This window comes from Vipera ursinii (assembly GCF_947247035.1).
Source record: "Vipera ursinii genome assembly, chromosome: 17".
Lineage (NCBI taxonomy): Eukaryota > Metazoa > Chordata > Lepidosauria > Squamata > Viperidae > Vipera > Vipera ursinii.
The window spans coordinates 2,953,605-2,977,528 of NC_139530.1; the positions used below are offsets into that span (position 1 = coordinate 2,953,605).

The window sequence follows — 23,924 nt, forward strand, 5'->3', positions numbered from 1 at the left end:
TCTCACTCTTCTCTCTCTTTCCCTCTTTCTCCCTCTCTCTCTTCTCTCTCTCTCTCTCCCTTTCTCTCTCTCTGTCTCTCTTCTCTCTCTCTTTCTCTTTTTCTAATTTGAGCATCCCCCCAGGATGCTGGGATAGGGTGTATGTGGGATTCGAACCCGCTCCCTTCTACAGGAGGCCAGCTCGTTGCTGTGGTGTGAGTAAAGGGTTGGACCAGATGGCTCTGGAGGTGACTTCCGTAAAGCCGCAATTCTGTGGATCTTGTACGGCAAGTCCGGTGAAGAACCTCAACCAGAGGTGTTCATAATTCTTTTTTTTTTCCTTGTGTTTTCCTTTCAAAGGCGACCACGAAATTGTGACCAACATGTATGAAACTGAGGCAGAGCTTCTCGCTGGCGAAAGCGGAGAGGAGGAGACAGAAGACAGTGTCTTGTCTCCCATACGTGTCGGACCCCCCTCCCCTTTCCCCACGGGCGAGGACTTCAATCCCAAAGAAGGCTCCCCGTACGAGGCCCCTGTCTACATTCCCGATGATATCCCGATCCCGCCTGACTTTGAACTGAGGGAATCCTCCGTTCCGGGAGCCGGACTGGGCATTTGGACCAAAAAGAAGCTGGAAGTTGGAGAGAGGTTGGGGCCCTACTTGACTTTTCCCAGGACGACGTTGAAGGAGACCAATTTCGGATGGGAGGTAAGATTTTCTGACGTGGAGGGCGAGGTTGCCGTAAGCACGGACCTTGAGTTTCGGGAGACCATAAAGAGAGAAGGGGGTGTTATGTTGGTGCCACATTGTGCAACGGCGAGGATATGTCTTTGTGGTGGTGGCTACCACTTCACCCGTGTGTCAGACGTCCTTCAGATGCACAGCAACCTGCAACTCTTAGATCCTAGGCCAGGGGTCTTCCAACTTGGCCCTTGGGTGACTTGTGGACTTCAACTCCCAGAATTCCTCAGCCAGGCAGGGGTGGCCAGATCTAAGTGGGCTGAACTGATAGCACCTTGAGTCATCTTCACCTTCTTCTATGCTGGGTCTTCTTCATAGGGAGCTTTCCATGGTGCTGCAAACAACGGTTTATGTCTCTGGAGATTCTTAGTTATCCAGGCCATGGTTGTCCCAAAGGTGCTTGCCACTCCTCTTTTCAAAAGGCAACTGGATTCGTGTAAAATTAGCCCATTCAGACATCCTCCAGTAAGGCCGTTGCAAATGATCAGTTATCACCTTAAAATCAAGAACCAGATGTTGCCTTGAGTTGCTTATGAAGTAATAAAAGTGGGATTAAAAAAAATTCGAACGAATCAATAAAACTTTGGTAAAATATGACATTTCCTCTGAAAGCTGTGACGTATCTTGGATTTGAAGAGGGGTCTTTTTGTGACCTATTCCTGACTTCTTGACTTCCACTTTTTGACGGGCTTTTGCACACAGTGATTCTGTCACTCTGCCCTCCTTAATTTGTGAGTGAGCGCCTGTGACGCGTCCCAGCTTCTGCCAACCTAGCAGTTCGAAAGTACATAAAAACGCAAGTAGAAAAATAGGGACCGCTCCGGTGGGAAGGTAACAGCGTTCCGTGTGCCTTTGGCGTCTAGTCATGCCGGCCACATGACCACAGAGACGTCCTCGGACAAGCGCTGGCTCTTTGGCTTTGAAACGGAGATGAGCACCGGCCCCTAGAGTCAGAAACGACTGGCACACGTGTGCGGGGGAACCTTTACCTTTACCTTTAACCAATCCTCAAGTTTTGCCTGTTCTCCCCCATCCCCGAGTGAAGAGACGATGGGCTAGCTAGACAAATAAGTTAGATCGATGCAATCCAAATGTTTTTCCTCCGGAACTTGGACAAGGTCCATGGGCCGGTTCTCCCAATCCGGCAGTGAGCAAAGATACCTCAGAGGTTCTGGCTGCTTGCTCATACTTTGGCAGCCAACCTCTTCCTTGCTGGAATGCTTGAGGGAGACCCCCCCCCCTCCCGGAGTGGTCGGTGGAAACGTCTACCCTTCTTGTTGCTCTCTTCTTTCACCCCCTCTCAAGGCCTTGGAAATTCTGGAATTCTTGGATTTGCACAAGCCATGTGTGTTTTTGGTGAGCTCTGCGGAAGCTCCTTGCGGAACGAAGGAAGGCGTCTCCGAAGGAACTCAAGGCGTCAGTTGGGGAGCTAGAAAGAGGAGGAAAGACTCAGAAACCTAAGATTTATCTATCTACTTATCTACCTTTCCACCTTTCCTTCCTTCCTTCCTCCCTCCCTCCCTCCCTTCTTCCCACTCTTTTTTCTTTCTTTCTTTCTTTCTTTCTTTCTTTCTTTCTTTCTTTCTTTCTTTCTTTCCTTCCTTCCTTCCTTCCTTCCTTCCTCCCTCCCTTCTTCTGTCCTTCCTTTTCTTTCTTTCTTTCTTTCTTTCTTTCTTTCTTTCTTTCTTTCTTTCTTTCCTTCCTTCCTTCCTTCCTTCCTTCCTTCCTTCCTTCCTTCCTTCCTTCCTTCCTTCCTTCCTTCCTTCCCTCCTTTCTTCCTTTCTTGCATTTACTAGAATTCTAGGCCATCCATCTGGGCTGAGATCAACATGGAAGCTGATCCTCGGCACAGCAGCCTCTATATTCCTCCCTCTCTGAAAATATTTATCTTTCAAATATAATAAGCGAAGCCTCTGTGTGCGGCTTGTTGCTCCTCTGCGGGACCGTCACCGGGGACACAAGAAAAGCTAAGCCAGCTTCTGGAGCTGGCCAGCCTGTTTGGAAACCGGAGCGCGCTCTGCAAAAACAGTTCCCATGAGCAGCGATTCCTAGCCACAATACACTCCCTGCACTGGGCAAAGCCAGTCATAAAGCATTAATTTATTAAAAGATCAACAAATGAGCTTGTTCCTTCTCTCTCTCTCTCTCTCTCTCTCTCTCTCTCTCTCTCTCTCACACACACACACACACACACACACAGAGGCTTCATAGCCATCTCTATGCTCGTTTGCTTTTTTAAAGAGCAGGTGATCACATTTAGAAGCATATTCCTGGACTTCGTCTCCCCCCCTGCCACGCTCCACCGTTTCTACTCACAAAACACACCACGAGACCCAAGTGGGATCCGTGAAGGCCAAAGAGAAGGCCAATGTTTTCCTTTCTTTGGAAACGAGGCACTTTTGCACTGGAACCAACCAATGAAATAATAATAATAATAATAATTAATAATAATAATAATAATAATAATAATAATAATAATAATAATAATAATATAACAACAACAACAACAACAACAACAACAACAACAACAACAACAATAATAATAATAATAATAATAATAATAATAATAATAATAGAAGAAGAAGGCTGGGAGGCGAACGCTGAATTTTCCCAACATTCAGTTCACAACCAATTGAACAGATGCATTTTGGAACCAGCAGTCTTTCTTCTCTCTTGCGTTTGCAAGAAGCTGGTTTTGACTGTGATGTTGGAAGCTGTCCTCTATATACCTCTACTCAGGAGTAAACCCCATGAAGTTCAGTGGGACGGACTCTCTCCGTCTGTTGGAAGAGCAACTGCTCAAATACCCATCCAACCTGGCTAAAGGGTCTTCAGGAAAGGTGCAGAAGGGATGGATGGACCGTGTGGGGGTCAGATGGCGGTCTCAAAGGTTTTTTTTTTTTCCCCAGGAGGCAACTGGGCTTTCTTCTTTTCCCTTTGAAGACCTTTTGCTTCCCATCCAAGAAGCTTCTTCAGTTCTGACTGGATGGTGGGGAACGGAGGGGTTTATACTCCTTGCGGCCGGCCGGTCATTTGCCTCCTTTGAGAGCAGGGTTCTTCAAACTTGGCCCTTTTAGGACTTGTGGGCTTCAACTCCCAGAATTCCTCAGCCAGCGTGCCCTTTCCAGGTCCTATGATCCCACATTCTGTGTTTTCAAGCATTTAATGTCCAATTAAATGCTTGGAAACTTGGCTCTTTCGAGCTGTCTGGCCCAGACTGAGGGGTTTTCATTTTTAATTGGGTTTTAGTTTTAAATTTCGGGGACTTGAATTAATTAATCGTTTTAACTGATTTTAAATTTTGTATGTTATGCTTTTAATTTTCCCTGTAAACCGCCCTGAGTCCTACGGGAATAGGGCGGTATATAAATTTAATAAAACAAACAAATAAATAAATTAAGGCCCTCCGTTTAAACATATACTTTCAAACCAATGCTTTTTCCACCAGAACCATCGGCTGCCGTCTTTGGCGAGGATGCTCGTCGGGTGGTAAACAGAAACCATTTCGTTTAGGAACCGTCCCGGTTCTACCATCTGAAACTTTTATTTTCCTTGACAAAAAAACCCCCCAACCCTCTATCCAAACATCACCCCCTCAAAAAGGGGGACTCCCCCTTAACCCTCCAATTCTCCTGCCTGATGGGATTGCATTTCTCCAAAGTCATTTTTCCCCCCTTTCTTTGCATGAGACTATTTCTCCCTTGCTCGCTGACACATCCAAGTCACGGCACCCCGAAATAAATCACCTTGTGTGCTCCCTCTGCAGCCCTGGGGGGGGGATTTTTTCCCGAAAACCAAACCCCAAACCAGGAAAAAGCCTTCCCAGCTCTCGCGCAGATCCACACGTAGGAAGATCAGGACGCCGGGTTAAATCCTACGATCGCACTGTATTTATTTGGCTAGAGGAAGTGGCCAATGGAATACGGAGTCCTGGAGACAAATATTAGCCCCCACACCTGGGAGGTTTCCCCATCAGAGAGGGAGGGGGGAAAAAAGCACACTCTGAACCGCCAAAGGAATCAGCGGGGTCTCTTGCTATTTCTCCTAAGTTGTGCAGGCTCACCATTGATTTTTCTCGCCATCCGTATTTCAATTACTCTTTCCATCTACTTTTGCTTCCTCGCCTTTCAAAGGGCCTTCGAACTTATACAACTGGGGCCTTCGAAGGCGGGAGAAAATCCTTGGGAAAACGGAACAACTCCGGCCTATTCTTAACAGCAGTTTTTTTATTTTTTATTTTTGGGGCAATACAAACATTGGCAGAAAAATCTGCTTTTTTTTTCTCCCTTCTCAGCATCAGAGGGGAGTCACCTGCGCTTTTGAAAAATGGAGGAGGAATGGATGTTTTGGAAAGGGCTGCGTTTGAAGGGTTCTTCTGAGTACATTGAGAAGCTGATAACGGGTCTCCCACTGCGAATTAAAACACTTCCATTAGATGTTTGACCTTATTAAAGGCCCCCACCCACCCACCCACCCTTAGCTGATTAATAGAATGGAAATGTTTGAACCCAGGTTCCTCAAATTAGAATGTTTTTCTTGTCCATTTTTTTAAAAAAAAAATGTAGCCAAACCAGCTTTCTCCCAAATATTTCCCATCAGATGATGTTCCCTAGTTGGGTCATGAAACATCTGCAAGAAAATCACCCAGCTCAGAGAGCACCAAGGACCCCACAGTCCTCCTCCTCCTCCTCCTCGCAAACCCCACTCCCTTCTAGCACTGATGTTATTACCCAGTTTGGTCATGAAACGTCTGCAAGAATACCGCCACGCTCAGAGAGCACCCAGGACCCCACAATTCAACTCCGAGCCTACAAATACCCTGTTCGGTCAGTAGCATTGGTTACTGCCGGCTGGGGGCTTCTGGGAGCCGAAATCCACACTTCTTCGAGTTGCCAGCTTTAAGAAACCCCGCTTCAGCTTTGCGAGGCAAGGGGGTCCCTTTCCCATCCCTCTCTCCCCAAAGGCAGCAGTGGCCTCTATTCCCCCCTTTTTCCCCCTCCCCCATTTTCCTTCTAGCTCGGGGCATCTTAAAACACCGCCCAAGTAACTCCAAGGAGACGAGCGTCTTTTCCCCTCCGTCCGAAAGCCAGGCCATGAGGTCACCTTCAGCCCAACGTGGCCGGAGAAGAGCTATGTCAGGAATGGGTTGGAAACATGGGTATATAAGGAATGGGGAGGGGGAGGGGGAGCGGAGACCGCCAGCCAGCCAGCCAGCCAGCCAAAGTATGAAACTGAGAATATCGAGGCGATATCTCTCCCTTTATTTCCATAAGGGGTAATAATTCATCTGTAATTCTCTCAAAATAGAAGCGCTCTGATTCACAAGCAGAAAATAGGAAGTCGGTGTTTTCTTTGCGTGTTTTTTTTTTTTTAGAGAGGCATTCGCGAAAGGCCGGCCTCTGAACTGGCATTTTATCATCTGCACTCAAAACAAATCGAGAGGGGAGAACCAAGAATAGTTTTGCTGGTGACCAAAGGGTTGAAAAATGGATTTATTTTCTCTCCCTCTCTCTCTCTCTGTCTCTCTGTCTCTCCCCGTCTTCTGGGAAGCCTCCTAAGAAGATAGGAGCCCGTCTCAGGCCATTTTCGTGCTGGAATGCCGTCAGATCGTTCCTGCAAATATAGCCCTGTTTCCAGGTCCCTGCGGGCATCTTTTATTCGCTTCGTCACGTTGGAAAATCCAAAGGAGAGGGAAGCCAGCGCTACACTAGAATTTGTTCTGTTAGAGGAGAGCTGTGGTTTTCAGAGGAGGGGGAGAAAAAAGACGGTGCGGAGATTTGCAGAGGGGCCCTTTCAGTCCCCACCGTTCTGCGAGTCTTCAGGATGATCTCATTCAATATCTGCTCTTCAGAGATAACAGCATAACAGACTCGGAAGGGACCTTGGAGGTCTTCTAGTCCGACCCCCTGCCTGAGCAGGAGACCGGCTTAGACCATTCCAGACAAATGGCTGTCCGGTCTCTTCTGAAAAACCTCCAGTGTTGGAGCATTCACATCTTCTGGTGGCAAGCTGTTCCACTGGTTAATTGTCCTGACGGTTAGGAAGTTTCTCCTTAATTCCAGGTTGCTTCTCTCCTTGGTTAGCTTCCATCCATTGCTTCTAGTCCCGTCTTCTGGCACTTTGGAGAATAGGTGGACCCCCCCCCTCTACTTTGTGGCAGCCCCCGAGATATTGGAAGACGTGCTTTCATGTCACCCCTGGTCCTGGTTTTCGTTAAACAAGAACCTGCCCAATTCCTGCCACCCAGCTTCTATTTAAGGGGTAAAAAAAAATCTCATATTTCATGTGGCGGTCTGTTCCACTGGCCGACCGCTCAAACACTCAGTTCCTCCTGAGCTTTACTCCAAGCGCTTGCACTTAAGTTTTCTATAAATGAGACAAGCCTGCCCGGGTCCATTGCTCTCTTCCGTACATCCTGGATTTGGAAGCGGTTCCTGGTTAAGCTTAATTAATCCCCAGACTGATAACCATCAAGCCATCTCCCTTTGCAAAAGATCCCCACTACCTGGGTGACAAGTGAGACCATTGTGTGTGTGTGTGTGTGTGTGTGTGTGTGTGTGTGTGTTGATTTGCTGGTATCTTTCTCAACCTTCTGAACAAACAGCTGGATTAGGGTGCAAGATGGATCTTCTGCAAAAGAAGCAGCTTAATTTTCTTAGTTTTCCTTTCATTTTTTTCCTCCCCGCCCCTCTCCCCGATTAGCCAGCAGTGGCTTTCTCCCCTTTGAGATAATATCTGGGGAAAGAAAACCTTGGCTTTAACTGGACACGTCATCCTATCCTCTCCATTCACTCCCCTTAGAAAAATACCTGCTTTTTCCACACCTCCCTCCTCTCCCCCCCCCTTAGACCGTCTGAGCTCCCTTCCACCTTATCCACAATGTCACTTCATCAGACAGAGTTGAACATTTCTGCCCTTGAGCTCTTGGCCATTGTCCGTCGCAGCTGCAGCTGAGATAAACTCTCCGCCGGAACAAAGTTGCCGGCTGACCTTTGACAAGCCGAATCTGCCTTAATTCTGCCCCAGACTAATTCGTCAGCTTTCGAATCTCTCCAAAGGCCTCCCAAACATTATGCAGATGGCGTGAAGAAGAACGAGAGGGATTAAGTGGTTTGGCCTCTCTCTATCCCCTCCTCCTCCTCCTCCTCCTCCTCCTCCTCCTCCTCCTTCTCCTCCTCCTTCTCCTCCCTCCTTCTTTCTCTTCCTCCTGGCACCCTTTCAATTCACTTGGATGCGAGATGACCATGTCCCAACTAAGGATCCTTTAAACTTGGGAAGGCAAGGTTGAAAAACGAGAGGCATCTTCGGAGTCCAGGCCCAAAAGGGGTTGGCATCTGCTCATCCTCCCTTTCCCTGTCTTTGCCCCCCCCAAAAAAAAACAGTCAAGGCATTTGCGATAACGCCCAGTTTTTCCTGGTCTGCACACAGCTGCCAAAATTAACCCAACATGCTTGAGCATCCCAGAGAATGGTTAGAACAGCTCGCCTCCAGAAATCGTGGGTGCTCCATCACTGGAGATTTTTAAGAAGAAGCTAGACAGTCACCTGTCTGAGACGGTAGAGGTTCTCCTGCTTGAGCAGGGGGCTGGACTAGAAGACCTCCGAGGTCCCTTCCAGCTTCTCTTCTCTTCTCTTCTCTTCTCTTCTCTTCTCTTCTCTTCTCTTCTCTTCTCTTCTCTTCTCTTCTCTTCTCTTCTCTTCTTTCAGCTGTGCTAGCAAACATCCAGATTTTTTTTAAAAAAAATTTCCAGCACAGGTAGTCCTTGGCTTATGATCACAGCTGAGCCTAAAATTTCTGTTGCTAAGTGAAACATCGGTTCAGCGATCCTACAGCTTTTCTCGCCACCGTCCTTAAGGGATTCGCTACAGTTCTTAAAGCGAGTCACACGGTCCTTAAGTGAATCCGGCTTTCCCACCCCCCATTGACTTTGCTGGTCATAAGGTCACCAAAGGGGATCACGTGACACACACACACACCCCCAGGATATGGCAACCGTCATAAATATGAGTCGGTTGCCAAGCGTCCGAATTGGGATCCCATGAGTGTGGGGATGCCGCAGCGGTGGGGAACGCTGCCTTTGTGTTATTCAGTTGTTTCACTCCCAGGTCGGAGATGAGAGGGTGGCCAAAGTCATGGGGACACGCCAGGGAAAAAAAAAAGAGGTTGTCGGGTCACGGTTGTGTTGTGGTTAGCTGGAAGGGGGCAGGTTTGCTCATGTCTCTAGAAGAGCGGTTTGTTAAAAATACAACCTCTCTCCTCGTTTCCATGACACTCTTGAGGACTTTGAAAAGTCTGTAGGCTGGTAGATGCTCTGAATTGCCTCTCCGAAGAAGCTTCGGAATAAAAGGCTGGCGGAGTTTGCCTCCACCGGCTCCCCATCTTTTTTTGGGGGGGGGGGAAATTCGGTATTTTTCAAAAGAATGACCCCAGCAGTTAATGGGCGGTCTCTCGTGTCGATGGCTCTCCTGCCCCTTCTCCCTTCAGTCGTGAGGAAGTGAGGAAGTGAGCAGATTTGGGCAAATCTGGGTTTGGCTCCTAGGAGAACAGTGTTCATTCTGCCCTCTTCTCAAGATGCCTCCAGTCTGTTTCCCAGGAAACTGGGCCTTGCCCCCCAAAATCTCCTCTCCTAGAGAGCGTGCGAGTTCTGTTGCCCTCCCTTCCTCGTGTCTCTTCCTCCTTCTCTTTCTTGTCTTCCATCACTCCTCCTTTTCTCTTCCTCTTCCCCCACCTCTTCCTTCTTCTTTCCTGTCCTCCATCACTCCTGCTTGTCTCCTCCTTGTCTTCTCCTCCTCCTCCACCTCCTTCCTCCATCACTCCTTTTATCCTCCTCCTCCACTTCCTCCACTTCCACTATCACTCCTCTTGTCTCCTCCTCCTCCTTTTCCTTCTTTTCCTCCATCACTCTTGCTTGTCTCCTCCTTATAGTCTCCTCCTCCTCCTCCTCCTCGTTTGTTTTTGGCATTCACAGAGCAGTCCCACAAAGGACCAGACTGATGCTAAGAAGGCCTTTTTTTGTATTGTGCCTCAACTTCTGTCATCCCCAGAGAAGACGAAGAATAAGAATAACAATAAGAATATTCATAGGTGGCAAAAAATTCACCTTTTGCAACTTTAGCCTGTTAAAATTGAATGTTTTGCCTTGAGCCTCATTGCTAAGGATTCGGCATGGACTCTTTTTTTCTGGTTGGCAATTTTGCGGGTCGAATCCCGAGTGCCGCATAGCAGAGTGAGCGCCTGTTACGCGTCCCAGCTTCTGCCAACCTAGCAGTTCGAAAGCACGTAAAAACGCAAGTAGAAAAATAGGAACCACTACGGTGGGAAGGTAACAGCGTTCCGTGCGCCTTTGGCGTCTAGTCATGCCGGCCACATGACCACGGAGACGTCCTCGGACAAGCGCTGGCTCTTCGGCTTTGAAACGGCGATGAGCACCGGCCCCTAGCGTCGGAAACGACTAGCACGCGTGTGCGGGGGAACCTTTACCTTTTCTTACCAGTTTACATTTCAATCTGTTCCTCCCTGAGAGTCTGTCATTTCTTTTCTTTTTTTAAAAAAAAAGACATTTTGCACTTAGACGTTCCTAGTAGGTGCATATTTTAAAATGTATTCTCTCCCTTTTGCAAACACATTTTCTTCAGCGTGCACACCTCAAAATCCACTGTCACGTGCTTTAGCCTAAGAACTGTGTCTCAAACTTTCAGGAAGTGTAAATAACTTCAGGTCCTATTTGCGCTTTAGATATTTGTTGTTGTTGTTGTTCTTCAATAAAAAATAAACCCAGTTTCTTTTCGTCTGGCCGTTGGGCCTGTGAATTTCTGCTCCAGCATCTGAAAAGATGGTCTCTTATATTAGGCATTTAAAATTGTTGGCCTCTCCCTTCTCCGTCACATCTATCGGCCTGAGCGAACGCATTTCAGCCTGCACAGGTCACTGTCCTTCACGGGCGTTCAGCGCATTTCAGCCTGGTTGATATAAAAATGGTTATGCTCTTAATTTATAATCAGTAAAACTGCAGATGGAGTTCAGGCGATAATGTGCTTTTTAGTTTATTAACTGTATTATCAGCCTTACGTTTTCGACCCGGTCCCCTTCATCTTTCTTGATTTGTGTTTTTCTCTCGAATGGCGTTTTCCTCCTCTGATGAATTAACTGTCAATTGAAGTTAGTGAGATAAATCAAAACAAATGGGCGCCCTGCACCATATTGACTTTCTTAGTGCTTGGGTTTGAAAAACCACTTTCAGGAAAAAAAAACACGCCGTGATTATGGTCGCTTGGTTCTTTCCACACAAAAGGAGGGCGACAAAGTAAACCTCTGTTACACTTTCACCAGCTCTGTTTCTATTTTCCCCCCTCTCTATCTTACTTACTGGGAAGGGTGATAGACAAGGGGATTTCTCCGCTCGAATGCCGGAGGCAGGGCTGACTTTTGGAGGGTGAAAGCCCAGGTTAATGTTGATGATTTGTTAACCCAGCCATTGGGGGTTCTCAAACCAAAGTTTAGCCTTGTAATGAAGCCAGCATCTTGCACTTGGCTTGATTAAATAAAGCAGGTTTAGTATGAGTTACCAATCTGGGGGATAAGCCCAGCGAGGAACGGAGGTATTTGGACTATACAGACCCCAAAGCTCCTCCTGGTTTACTATAAAGTTTTCCCAAGGGGGATGTTTGCTTTCTCCTGGTGTCCTGCTGCTCATGAGGGCTAGAGTTATGCAAACCCTAAATACAAGGGAGGGCTAATTTACAGATTCAGAAATTTGAGCCTAGCTACAATTGGGCAAAAGTAGGATCAGGGTTTTCAGGACCCGGGAGAGCTCCACAGAAGGCAGACTTCTGTGGGTTGCAAGGATGCTCAAAGTCCAGATCTCCTCCTCCTCCTCCTCCTCCTCCTCCTCCTCCTCCTCCTCCTCTTCTTCTTCTTCTTCTCCTTTGTCCCTTCTCCTCCTCCTCCTTCCAATCTTGGAAGGAACCTTGGAGGTCCTCTACTGCACCCCCTACTCAGGCAGGAGACCTTATAGCAGGGGTAGGACATCTAGGACATCTGCAAAGGACCCTTAAGGGTGAATATCTTCACCATTTAGAACGACTCGGTTATGACTGCACAACTGAAGGACTTGGGTTGAGAAATTTACTGCATGGATGTTTAATTCCCCCTAGGAGTCCAAGTTTAAATATTCTCTAGATACATTTTGGGGGGGAAAAACATCCAAAAATAGTTAGACTGTCCCTGCCACGGTCTGTTTTCAAAAATAACTTGTTCTCCTGATTTGACTTTGTTGGGATGGTGAGCATTTTGGAACTTTTGTTTTGGAAATGGGTCGTTGTTGTTGTGTAGTTGTTTGTGTTCTGTTGATTGTTGACGGTAGAGAAATTCCATAACTTACACATCAATTGGCCAAAGCAAAAAAACCAAATCCAACAAAAGAAATAGAAACATGAATGTACCTATATTTATTCTTGAAGGACACAGAACATTATCCATCCTTCCTCCCCCCTCCCTCCCTCCCTCCCTCCCTCCTTCTTTCCCTCCTCCCTTCCTCCCTCCCTCCCTCCCAGCTTCTGAAGTATATTTTGTTTTCTAGATATTCACCTCTTTTTTTTCTTAATCCTCCATAAAAATGAATCAATCATGCCTCAACTATGTAACTGTGGCAAGATGAAACAGAATACAACTCTTAAATTTTCAAACCTGCATTTTTTAGGGTGTGTGTGTTTGTGTATGTGTGTGTGTGTGTGTGTGACGGTGGAAATGGGCAGAATTTGACAGCTCCAAAAGGCAGATCAGTTGCCGTGTACTTTTAACCCAGATCACATTTAGGGTGCTTTTCCCCACCCACCCCCCACCCCTTTAAAGCAGCCGTGCTGAAGAGGAGAGAATAAGAAGGGATCTCCTAGAAGAGTTAAAAGATATTTTTTTTTGTTTTTTTGCAAAAAATGCTGTGCTGGAATGGGCAAAGGAGAGGTGGGGGGGGGGGGAAGAGAGAGAGAGGTAAAGCCGTCTCGGCAGTAGGTTAATTGGAGAATGGAATAGGAGTAAGATAGAAACCGCAGCTCGAACAGACAATACCCTAAAAAAATGAGGACCAGCTGGGATTGTTAGTGAATTAACTAAAGTCAGAAGCCCCTGAATGGAGCTTAGAAGTAGAGGGGAAATGAAGGTTAGGCTATAATTCAGTCTAAATTAGGTAGGCCATTCACACCACATAAAGGGAAGGCTGAGCTGCTTTTCTCGCGGAAAATGGGCAGGAAAGCTTACTTTGTTTGAATCTGGAGCTGGGGGCTGATTTGAAAGATGTACTTCCCTACAGCCAGAAGCTCTGAAAGCACATTATCTCGCCTGGGTTTCTGAGATGGCCCCTCTCTCTTACCTGGCGGACTTTAGAAGGCAGAGTTGAGAGGTCGGGGTGGGGGTGCATCGAAGTTTGTGATCCTCCCCTCCTCCATCTCGTAGGAACTGACTAGGTCCCTACTCTCTGAGTTGAGGAGTCTCAGCCAGACCTTCATAGGCCAGGTTGGACTAGAAGAACTCCGAGGTGCCTCCCAACCTGGACCGTCGTTGATCCACCTACCCAAACCCTTTTCGGTTCTCCACCCGATTCCCACTGAATGAGACCATCTCTCCTGGACTTCAGAAGGAGGTGATGGGGGCCACACCAGGCCAGTGGTGGCATTCAAATAGGTGGACAACCGGTTCTCTCCCTGGATGCCGCTTCCGGTAGTCCCTTACCTCACGCTAGTTTAGCGCTGACCGTCAGTCGGCTAGATTTTTGTCTATGGGCTTGAACAAACATTCTATGCGACAACTTACCCACGGTCCTGATTCCGTGTGTCAGAATCTTTGTAACTCCGCCTGTGTGTCTCGCCTACCCCTCCCTTAATCCTGAAAAAGAGCTAAGTGGGTGGGGGGATCCAGCAGAGCGTTTTGGGTTAGGTCCCAAACAGGAGACCCTCCCTCTGATAGGATCTGCACCCCTCGGCCCCCTCTTCAGAGATGCTTCCTCCACTTGGGTCTCAAACGAAGCGGGGGTCTCCGGGCCATTTCGTGCAGGAGGTCAAATTACACAGCTCAAATAATAATAATTATGCAAACGAGGCGGCTTTCTGTCCGTGCCTGAGCCGCACAGGCCAAACGATTCGTACTTACAGAGCACAAACAGCCTCCTTACACCCCCCCACACCCCCCATCCATTCTTCGGCTAAAAGCTTCGCCACAGTGCGCCAAGCGCATGGAACATGGGAGGAGAAAGAGAGGAGAAGGGTGTGTGTGTGTGTGTGTGTGTGTGTGTGTGTGTGTGTAAGGGAATCAGAGTGGAATAGGATGTTTGGGGAGATGCGCAGCCCCCTCCTGAAAGGGAAGAGAGAAAGCCCCTTTTTTTTTAAAAAAAAGAATTTTTTTAAATGGTTAATTGTCCTCACTGTCAGGAGGTTTCTCCTTAATTCTAGGTTGCTTCTCTCTTTGGTCGGTTTCCAACCACTGTTTCTTATCCTGCCCTCTGGTGCTCTGGGAGGGAGGGTGGGAAAGAGGAGGCCCTCCCTCCCTCCCTCCCTCCAAGAAATAACTTCCAGCCACCCTAATTTAAATTATTCATACATTTATGAAAACAGCCATTGAGGCGGGATGTGTATGATGATCTTTGTTTCCCCTCGTGCGCCATTAACCTTTGCTGGAGTTTTTGGGCAAGCCGGGGTGGTGGGACAAAGGCTTCCCTTCTCCGTCCATGGGAAAAAATGTCTTTGCTCCGATGGGAAGCCAAGCCTGGAGGGGAAGCCAGCGTTTCAGCAGAGGGATTTCGGCCTGATGGGCAGTCACCTGTGGCCGGAAGAAAAATCTTCATCAGGGTCCAGTCCAAGCCGGGAATAAACCGAATGGCGACTGCTTTAGAAAGAAGGTTGCGGTTTGTTGAAGAGCAGAACCACAAGGCACGAAGCTCTGGAGCAGCTGACCGCAAGTTGCTGGGAGTGGTGGGTTTTTATACCTTCCGGGGCTTTTGAGGTCATTTCCTGTTCCTGTTTGAGGCTTTGTATTTCCTGTGTCGTGTACTTTGACCCGAGTCTCAGCGTGTCCTTTTGGTATTCGGATGGTGGGTATGTAGATTTCAGGGGTCTTTGTCTTCCTAATCCCATCAGCTTCCAGCTTCCTGAAAGGAAGGGATAATCACATCAGCATTTCCAAAATGCAGGGGTGGGACTCTTCAAACTTGGCCCTTTTATGACTTGTTGAGCATGGGGCTGGACTGGAAGACCTCTAAGGTCCCTTCCAGCTCTGTTATTCTAAGAAAAGCCTGTCTTTCTTAGCAACGGATGTTCTGTTCGAATCTAGTAGAAATTTGTGCTTCTACAGCAGACTCCTTGGTCCCTCATGCATCGCTTTTTTTTTTTCCCCTTGGAAAACTTCCCTTTCACAGTTTTCGGTGAAATCCGCATTAGAGTCTGTCATTCTTTATTTAACCAAACAGGCATCTCAGCAGACTGGAAAGGCATACGCCGCACAAGGGGAAATATGAGTTCTGGCGGTGTGTGCGTGCGTGCGTCTTATTTGTATGTTTCCATGTGCGCATAATTTCTAAAATAATAATTGGCTGTGAACGCGCACTCGCTCGCTCCCGTTAGGAAGATTTCCAAGCGTTCTTCCCCCCCCCACCCCTCGCAGTTTGAAAATAGTGGTTAATCCACTGCAGTTTTTGTATTTAGCTGACATGAAGCCATGAACAAGCTTCATTCGAACCAGCGTTTGCATATCCTAATTTCCTGGACCCGCTTTGCATACCAGGCTTGCCCACTCCTACGCTTAAAAGACTGGAATGTTGATTGTCTTGGAAGAAGGAAAGACCTGATGCTCCTTTTGCTAGAAATGATCATCTGAACTTGATTGCTTCTCTTTAACAAACGTACATCATCGTAGAATAGAATAACAGAGTCGGAAGGGATCTTGAAGGTCTTCTAGTCCAACCCCCTGCTCAGGCAGGAGACCCTAGACCATTTCGGGCAAATGGTCATCCAATCTCTTCTTAAAAACTTCCAAGTCCCAGGGTTCCTTGTCTGAACCATCCTTCTCTCCACGTCAGGAGGTTGTCCTCTCCAGGAGATGCCCGGAGTAGCATGGTTCCTCCTTCCCCTCCCTCCCTCTTGACTTTGCCCATAGAAGGTAAATATCACCATCCTCCAGTGATGGAGCAACTTTGTCCTCCTCCTCCTCCCACTTCAAGCGCTCTTCTGGGCCAGCAGCCAGATGCCAAAGAGGACATTTGAGTCATAAATCATCTCCTTGTCCAACATCTGCCACATCCTTGCAGTAGAGAGACTCGCCTCTTCTGGCTCTTGACTTCCCATCCTATCCCGCTTGGACAAAACACCTCTTGTCCCCAGAGAAATCCATTCTCCACCACCATCTCCACCAACACACACACACACACACACACACACACACACACACACACACACACACACAAAGCCGCCTTCCAGAGCCAAGTGACCAGCAGTCACCAAAGGTGACGTGGATGCCACCACCAAGGCCTGTCACATTCTTCACTTTCAGATTTTCCTAACCCCAAATCACTTACTTGGCTGCTGGAAACCCTTTGTATAGTCTGGGTGTGTTGAAGGATTATCAAGATATTAAAATGATAGGCCCACGCCCTTCTCAATTTATGCCTTGTCTGAACCTGACTATTGTTCATTTCATAAATCATGATTAAAATCCATTTACTTAGCACCAGATGGAGTGCCAGGCACCCCAACCTCACGCCCTAACTAGGAACGCTTTTAGGAAAGTTGTGTGTTTGTGTGTGTGGGGCTGTTTCCCAGTCACCCGAAATTGCTAATTTCTATACCGAAGAAAAAAGCAAGAATATTCAACGTCATTTTCTTTTTTTCTGCCCCCCTCCCCCGGGAAAATTTTGAGAATTGTACCTCCCTCATGGGCAGTACTTCCCAAAGCGAGTTGTGCATTTTAAGTTAGTCCCTCTTTATCTTTAGAAGTTCGAAATAAAGGCAGGACTGCCAGTAAATCGCAGAGGAGGCTGATTAAAGTTAGAGAAACTAATTGGAAAGCACACACACACACACACACACAAAGCGCAGAACGTAAAACAAGTCGAGCATTTCTTGCAGAAATGGACATGTACCTGTCACCTTTCCCCCCCACCCCAAAATCCAAAGCGCAAATCCTCAAAAAAAAAACCCACCCTGATAAATCTGCTTTTTTTTCCCCCTCCCTCTTCGCCCCACGGTTTTTATTTCCAATTAGCCCAACCCCAACGGTTAATTTGCGGCAGCTGGACAAGGCCTAATGTCTCAATCTGAAAAATGTCAGCTCCCTTGAAAGGAAAGGTTTCACACTGTGCCGGAGAGACACAGGCCATTGTAAAAAAAAAGAAAGAAAGAAAGAAAGAAAAAAAGAAAGAAAGAAAAAAAGAGGGGGGGAGTCGGGGCACCAAGCCCAGAAAACAGATTGACTGACCACACTTTGTGCCAACCCGGCAGGGCTGGGGCGAGGGGAGAAGGAAGGAAGGAAGGCCTGGCTCCCCACGGAAGGACACCCCGGGAACGTCGGGGTGACCGCCTTGGCCTGGCTGGGTGAATTCAAAACCTCTGGCTGGCTTTTTGCTCCCTTTAAGGGAAAAAAAACAACAAAATGAAACAGAAAAAAAAATGAATTTATACAGAGGGTTCCCTTCATACGGATGAGCCTAAAAGGTTCACGAGTCAACAGAGGTTTATTCCCCACGGGCGACAAGAAGCAGAGATGGTCGAGGCAATTCTTTTATCCCAAGAAGAGAATATATTTAATCTCGCTTGCGTTTTGGAAGCTGCTTCCCGGTTTTGAAAGAGAAGAAAATAAAAATGAAATCTCGATTTGGTTTGCGTTCGTTATAGACCTACCTAACATACCCGTTGTGCAAAAAAGCAGAAAAGTTGTGATCGCAAGGTTGTTGTCTTCGACTGGGCTAAAGAGAGTCGGAAGTTAGGGTTTTTTCTCTTCTCTCTTTACACTATCTTTTTTTTTTCCTTTTTCCCTCCCCATTTTTCTCGTTTTCTGTTCCTTTTTTTAAAAAATTTCTCTGGCTGACGCTTATCACCCGGAGAGATGGGGGGGGAAGACCCTTCCCCTTTGGGAAGGATGAAAGCATCGAATAATGCAACACCCCCACACACACAAAGCCCGCCCCCCCCATGTGGCTGGTAGCTCTTTGGCATCTGGTTTTAGCATGCCGGTCACATTTCCAAGCTCTTCCCTGACATGTCGCCCACTTTCCAGCCAAAGCTTCAGAAAATCCTCTTTTTCTGAAAAAACCACAGCCGCCTCCCCTTCCCCTCCTCCCCATCCCGAGCTTTTTTTTGGGAGGGGGGCTGTTAAGCCAATCGCTGCAGCTGATATTTAATAACCTGGTTGTTAAGCCAACCTGCCTCCCCTCCCAATCGACTTTGCTCCTCGGAAGCTGGCAGAAGGGGATCACGTGACTTTGCGACACAGCGACGGTCGTAAATAGGAACGAGCTGCCAAGGATCTGAATTTTGATGACATGATCACGGGGATGGTGCCACCCCTCGTCGCAAAAGTGTGAAAAAACGGTCACAGGTCGCATTTTTTCAACTAAACAAGCTATTGTAAATTGAGCACTACCTCTATATAATTTAATTGCAAACGCTCTCTCTCTCAAGAGGGGTGGCTTGCCAGTCTTAAAGCCATGAAAATTCGAATTTTGAGCTGCTGCTCCAGCTTTAAAGGGAAGTCTCGTCTTTTTTCGACTGCACAGAGGCTAAGCCCAGGCAGACCTTGATGTATTTGGATTGTGCAGCAGGAATGTGAAAAGATCAGCGAGCAGACATCCCACTGGGATTATCAGTGTAAAGAAATCCAGAAATTGGCTGTAGAAAGAAAAAAAAACTTCCTAAAATATCGGAGACTTCTTTAGCAGTCCCACATCCGGACAGTTTTCCAAATGAAGGATTAAGCAATGCTCTCTCTCAAATAGATGGAGGGATGGACAGATACAATACAGTAGATAGATAAATTTGATCAATGGAGGGAGGGAGGGATAGATAATGTAGATAGATAAATACGATATACTAGATAGATAAGTACAATAGATAAATACGATAGATAGAAAGAGACAGACAGACAGACAGACAGACAGACAGATAGATAGATAGATAACGACTTAGTAGATAAATACAGTAGGTAGGTAGATAGACAGGGCAAGAAGAGAACCAATTTTGCAAAATATAAACACCTGCATTAATGAAAAAAATCCAATCAAATCTTGGATCTATCCTCGGAGCTGGTAAAAATTCAAAGTGACCACCCTCCATCACTCATCTATGTCTCTCAAATAGATAATCAATTTCCGTGAAAGCATCCATAATCATACCCTGACATTTATGGCTTTCTGGATGACTTCTCTTGGGGGTGAAGGGAGTGAGTGGGGCCGAGATGAATGGGCCTCCTGTCACCGAAGACAATTAAATGGGATCCGGGTAAGAGATTTAATATGATAGAAATATATATATATATATATATATATATATATATATATATATATATATATATATATATATATATATATATATATATATATATATACTGGCCAATCTGGAAGGATCAAAAATGGAAAAGGCTATTTGGGGAGATAGATGGTGGCTGTCTTTTCATTGGAAAGATTTAAATAAGGCTGGATTGGGCAGTGGTGCAAACCGGTATCTACTTGTGGGCTGGGCTAGATGACCTCTGAGATCCCTTCCGATTTGCTTTTCCTCAATCCTGTGCTTTTTAATTTGGAGTCCCGCTCCGGACAGGAGGCTGGACTAGATGGTCTCTAAGGTCCCTTCCAATCTCCCCACCCCATGCTTCTGTTAGATGATATTATTTTAGCATTCTTACCATTACGATCGCAAGTACCATTTGATTTTAAAGGGAAGAGACAGGAAGACAGATTTAAAAGTGTTGTTTGTGTTTTTTTAAAAAGGGCCTTTGGGAATGTTGTTGAGGGTGTTTTGTGTCATAATATTCACACTGCTGTGTTGTTTCCTAGCCAAGCTGGGTTGAATATGTCAGGTGTTCACACATCTCATTAAGCCATAAAAACACAATCGGTGTTCCCATTTTGCTCTAGGTAAATTTTTTAAAAAGCAGGTGTCAATACATGTCTTTTGTGTGTTGTCTAGAGACAGAAAAAGAGATAACTCCGTGATAGATTTCTGTTTGCTTAACCCAAAGGAGGCTCCCCCCACTTTCTCCATCACTAAGCATTAAAATCCCATCTTTCATCGCCAGCGCAGTTCAGACACGCCACTAAATTACAAATATGCGGACACTTTGGGTTTGTCCGGAGACCAATCTTTCCTTATTGGAGTGATCTGGTGTTTATATTGGACTACAACTTACCGCAGGCCATTTTGGTTGATGCCCTCCAGAACATCTTGGGGGCAAGCCAGGAACTCTGAATGCTGGCTAGAGGCTTTCGGACGGACGCCGTCGTTATACCACTCGTTAGGATGCATACAGATGTGTTTTATTATAATCAGATCTTGCAACGTTGAGAAAGCCAGCTCCTTAAAAACGCTCAGATTCCTCAAAGTGTTTAGAGAAAGCTTTTTTTTTTGTTTGTTTGTTTTATATATCCAGAAGTTCCCAATTTTTGGCTATTTAAGAGTAATGTTATCTCTGCCTCCCTAGCCCCCCCCCCTTCCTCGGGGGAAAAAAAAAGTCTTTGTGTAAATATTTCTGTATGCAAAGACTTTTCAAAATTTTTGCCTGAATGTAGCTTGTCCCCAGTTCACGTCCACAATTTTCCCTTTGCTAAGCGAAACAGTTCTTAAGTGTCAGTTGCAAAGTGAATCATCGCAGTTGTTAAGTTAGCAACACGGTTGTTAAGTGGAACTGGCTTTGCTTGTCGGAAGGTTGCAAAAGGGGATGTTGTGTCCTGGGGACACTGCAACTGTCATAAATGTCAGTCGGTTCTCAAGTGTCCGGATTTTGATCGTAGTTGTAAATGTGAAAAAGAATCATACACCATTTTCTTCAGAGCTTTTGTAACCTCAAATATCCACTAAACAAATTGTTTTAAGTCAGGAACTACTCTCCCCCCCAATGGATGCCATTTTTTTCCAAGCACTTTCTCTCATTTTTAGATTTGAACGCTTCAAGTTCCCAGTCTTCAGTTCCCAGAATTTGTGCAGTTTTTAGATGTGGGGAATTCTGGGAGTTGAAATCCACAGGTCTTAAAGCTGCCAAGCCTGAAAGACATCGATCCATCCATTTGTGGTTGATTTCTTGAGTTGCAAGCTTCAACACACCCAGATGATCTAAGCAAAAAGAAATAAATAAATTCAGAACAGCACTGAATCTAGCTTTCACAACAGATTCATTTGGTTTAAACGAAGGTTTTAAAATTCTGTAATTTTTGCCCTGAGTTTTCTCGGTGCAAAAATAGCATTGACCTTTAGAAATATGTCTACTTAGAGAATTCTTAAAACGTGTTTAGAAAGGCGTACGTGAAAAGATCGCATGTTTAACAAATATTGTGACCGTCTTTTAAAAAAGAATAAGGCAGGTATGGAATTAAAAAACTGTGTTAGGATTGACACTTCACTAAGTGGCTAAGTTCACTTCTGAAAATGTTTATTCTCTTTTTTTTTCCCCTCCCCCTTAGGGATTGTTTTAATTTAGAACGATAAGACTAGTGTGTGAAAAGGCACAATGTAAAATCAGTAACCCAGGATGACAATACAACCGTCTCAAGTGGAAATGGAAATATTGGGGTTATTCAAAGGAAACATGTTGCGCAGCACACCATATTCTCTCCCTGAAGAGAACGGAAGTAGTTTTGTAGCGTCTCAGAGTTTATCCTGCCCATTTTCATTTATTTGCTGAAAAAATATGGGCAAAGTCAATGGGTGGTTTGGGGGCAGTCAGTGTCTAAAAGGTTCGCCATCATTGCCCTATGGTTCTCCTGCTTGAGCAAAGGGGCTGGACTAGAAGACCTCCAAGGTCCCTTCCAGATCTATTCTATTCTATTCTATTCTATTCTATTCTATTCTATTCTATTCTATTCTATTCTATTCTATTCTATTCTATTCTATTCTATTCCATTCTTGTATTCTGTTCTGTTCTGTTCTGTTCTGTTCTGTTGTATTGTATTGTATTCCATTCCATTCTATTCTATTTTCTCCTACCACTAAAAATCATGTCAGCCCCAAACTGTCCCATAAGAAATTGGAAAGAAACTTTTAAACACCCCGAAAGGAAGTGTTGGGGGGGGGAAAGCTTCTTTCAAAGGGAAATAAAACATCAAACAAACTGCTAGCTTATTTTGGCCTGGTCTTAATGAACTCATTCTGAGGCTTGGTATAGAAAAAAAAAAAATCCATGTTTATCTTCCCATCCAGTTGGAGATAATTTGCTGTGTGTTTCGGATCCTATAGCTGGCAAGGCTGGCTGCCAAGGAATCTTAGTTATAAAATTACACCCAAAATGGTGAATTCGAACCCTCCACCCTCGGACGGACTTCCCATCAGATTGTATAGGAATTTCAAAAATTTAGACCGGGATTGGAGAAAACACACAAGCGTGGATGGATTTTTAGATAGTTGGCTGGAGAGCATTGTGGGGTTTCGTTTTTCGTTTTTTAATTTTTTGGACGTTGCCTATTTTGTTTGTTTAATTGCTTAGTTCTTTTGGAATGGTTTCTGGGAGGGGGGGGGACCACTGAAGAAGACGGGGCAGCGTTAGATTCAGACAAGCAAGATTTTATTCCCCAGCCCCCTCTTCTTAGCTTGGCATCTTAAAACAGAACCAATTTGCTTTTTTTCAGCCCTGCGGCCGGCAAAGGTTTGGGCTGGTGGAGCTTGCCAATTTCGCAACTACTTTATTATGTTTTGAGTTTTATATTAGCAAGACTTTCCTTGGTGGCGAGTCCAAAACTTTTGGCCCTTCCCAGGATTTGGCTGCCTTCAGATAAATGGGTTATTTATTTTGGATGCCTGCATCCCCAAAATGTACTTTAATAAACCCTCTACGAGAGCATAAAGAAATTCTCTCGCCAGGATCTGGCAGCATTGTGAACATTTCTGGGGCCTGTGATATATTGCTGCTAGTTTTAAGACACGAGGAGAAGTACTTTTTGGCAAAGGGGCGCAAGGAAAGATGTGTCTTTACCATCAGTGACCTTCTTGGCAAGAGGCAAAGAAAGCAAAATCAGGGAAATCTCACAGTGAATGCTCAGAGCTGGCTTGTCTGCAAAGCTGCGTTCGGAGAAACAAGGCGAACCTCACATTTTTAGCTGATTTCTGATGTGAAGAATAATCAGAGGAGACATTTGAAGAAGGAAAAAAACCCAACAACTTCTCTAAGTAAAACATGCTAACAAACTTGGAAAAACTTTTAAGCCCTCCCCACATTTAAACCTGGATCGTTTGCTTGTCCTGTCCTTTTCCAAAGATTAATTCATGGCTGTGAAGAGGAGAGAGAAGAAAGAGAGATGGTTTACAGAGTTTGGCTGGCACGTGGCCTCTTAGGAGCTGTTGTTGCCTCATATAGGATGAAATAATAGGAGGAATATCGGAATTATTGTGCTGGATCAGGCAGCTTCCCTTCCCTTCCCTTCCCTTCCCTTCCCTTCCCTTCCCTTCCCTTCCCTTCCTTTCCTTTCCTTTCCTTTCCTTTCCTTTCCTTTCCTTTCCTTTCCTTTCCTTTCCTTTCCTTTCCTTTCCTTTCCTTTCCTTTCCTTTCCTTTCCTTTCCTTTCCTTTCCCGAAGGAGACGATGTGAGATTGAGGAGTGACAACACGGGGAATCTTGTGTCCCCTTTCTTTGCCATCAGAATTTCGACTCCAAGGGAATTGCTCCGCATTTGCTCTCTTAAACCCCAGTCTGCTCAGCAACTCTAATCCTTAAAATAATCTGCTTGGTTTCGGGTGAGCCTGTGTGCGTCTAGCTAGCCCATAAACCAGCATTAAACTATGGGTCAGCGCCACCTGTGAATCCAGCCATTTTTTCTCCCCTCTCCGAAGGTCCTAAAAATTACACAATCAATCTGTACTGCACTAGTTAACCTGACTTGGCCAAGTTTATCCAGCAAGATTTATGGCCCTCTGGCGATCTGAAAGAATCTGGTCCCATGCTCTTTTCTTTTCTTTCTTTTTTTTTTTGGATCTCTTTGGCTGCTGATGTGCCAGTTGCAATAAGTCACCCATCTGTAATATCCTGC

General features: G+C 45.8%; 1 protein-coding gene across 1 annotated transcript in view; it reads left to right on the forward strand.

Moving 5' to 3' along the window:
• Positions 1–23,924, forward strand: part of PRDM16 (PR/SET domain 16) — a gene marked incomplete at its 5' end in the record, with an annotated part of 172,594 nt that overhangs the window by 79,483 nt on the left and 69,187 nt on the right. Inside the window, one exon of the mRNA XM_083375787.1 lies at positions 340–689. Within this exon, the coding sequence (XP_083231913.1) occupies positions 340–689 (350 nt within the window). The remainder of the gene's footprint in view (positions 1–339; positions 690–23,924) is intronic.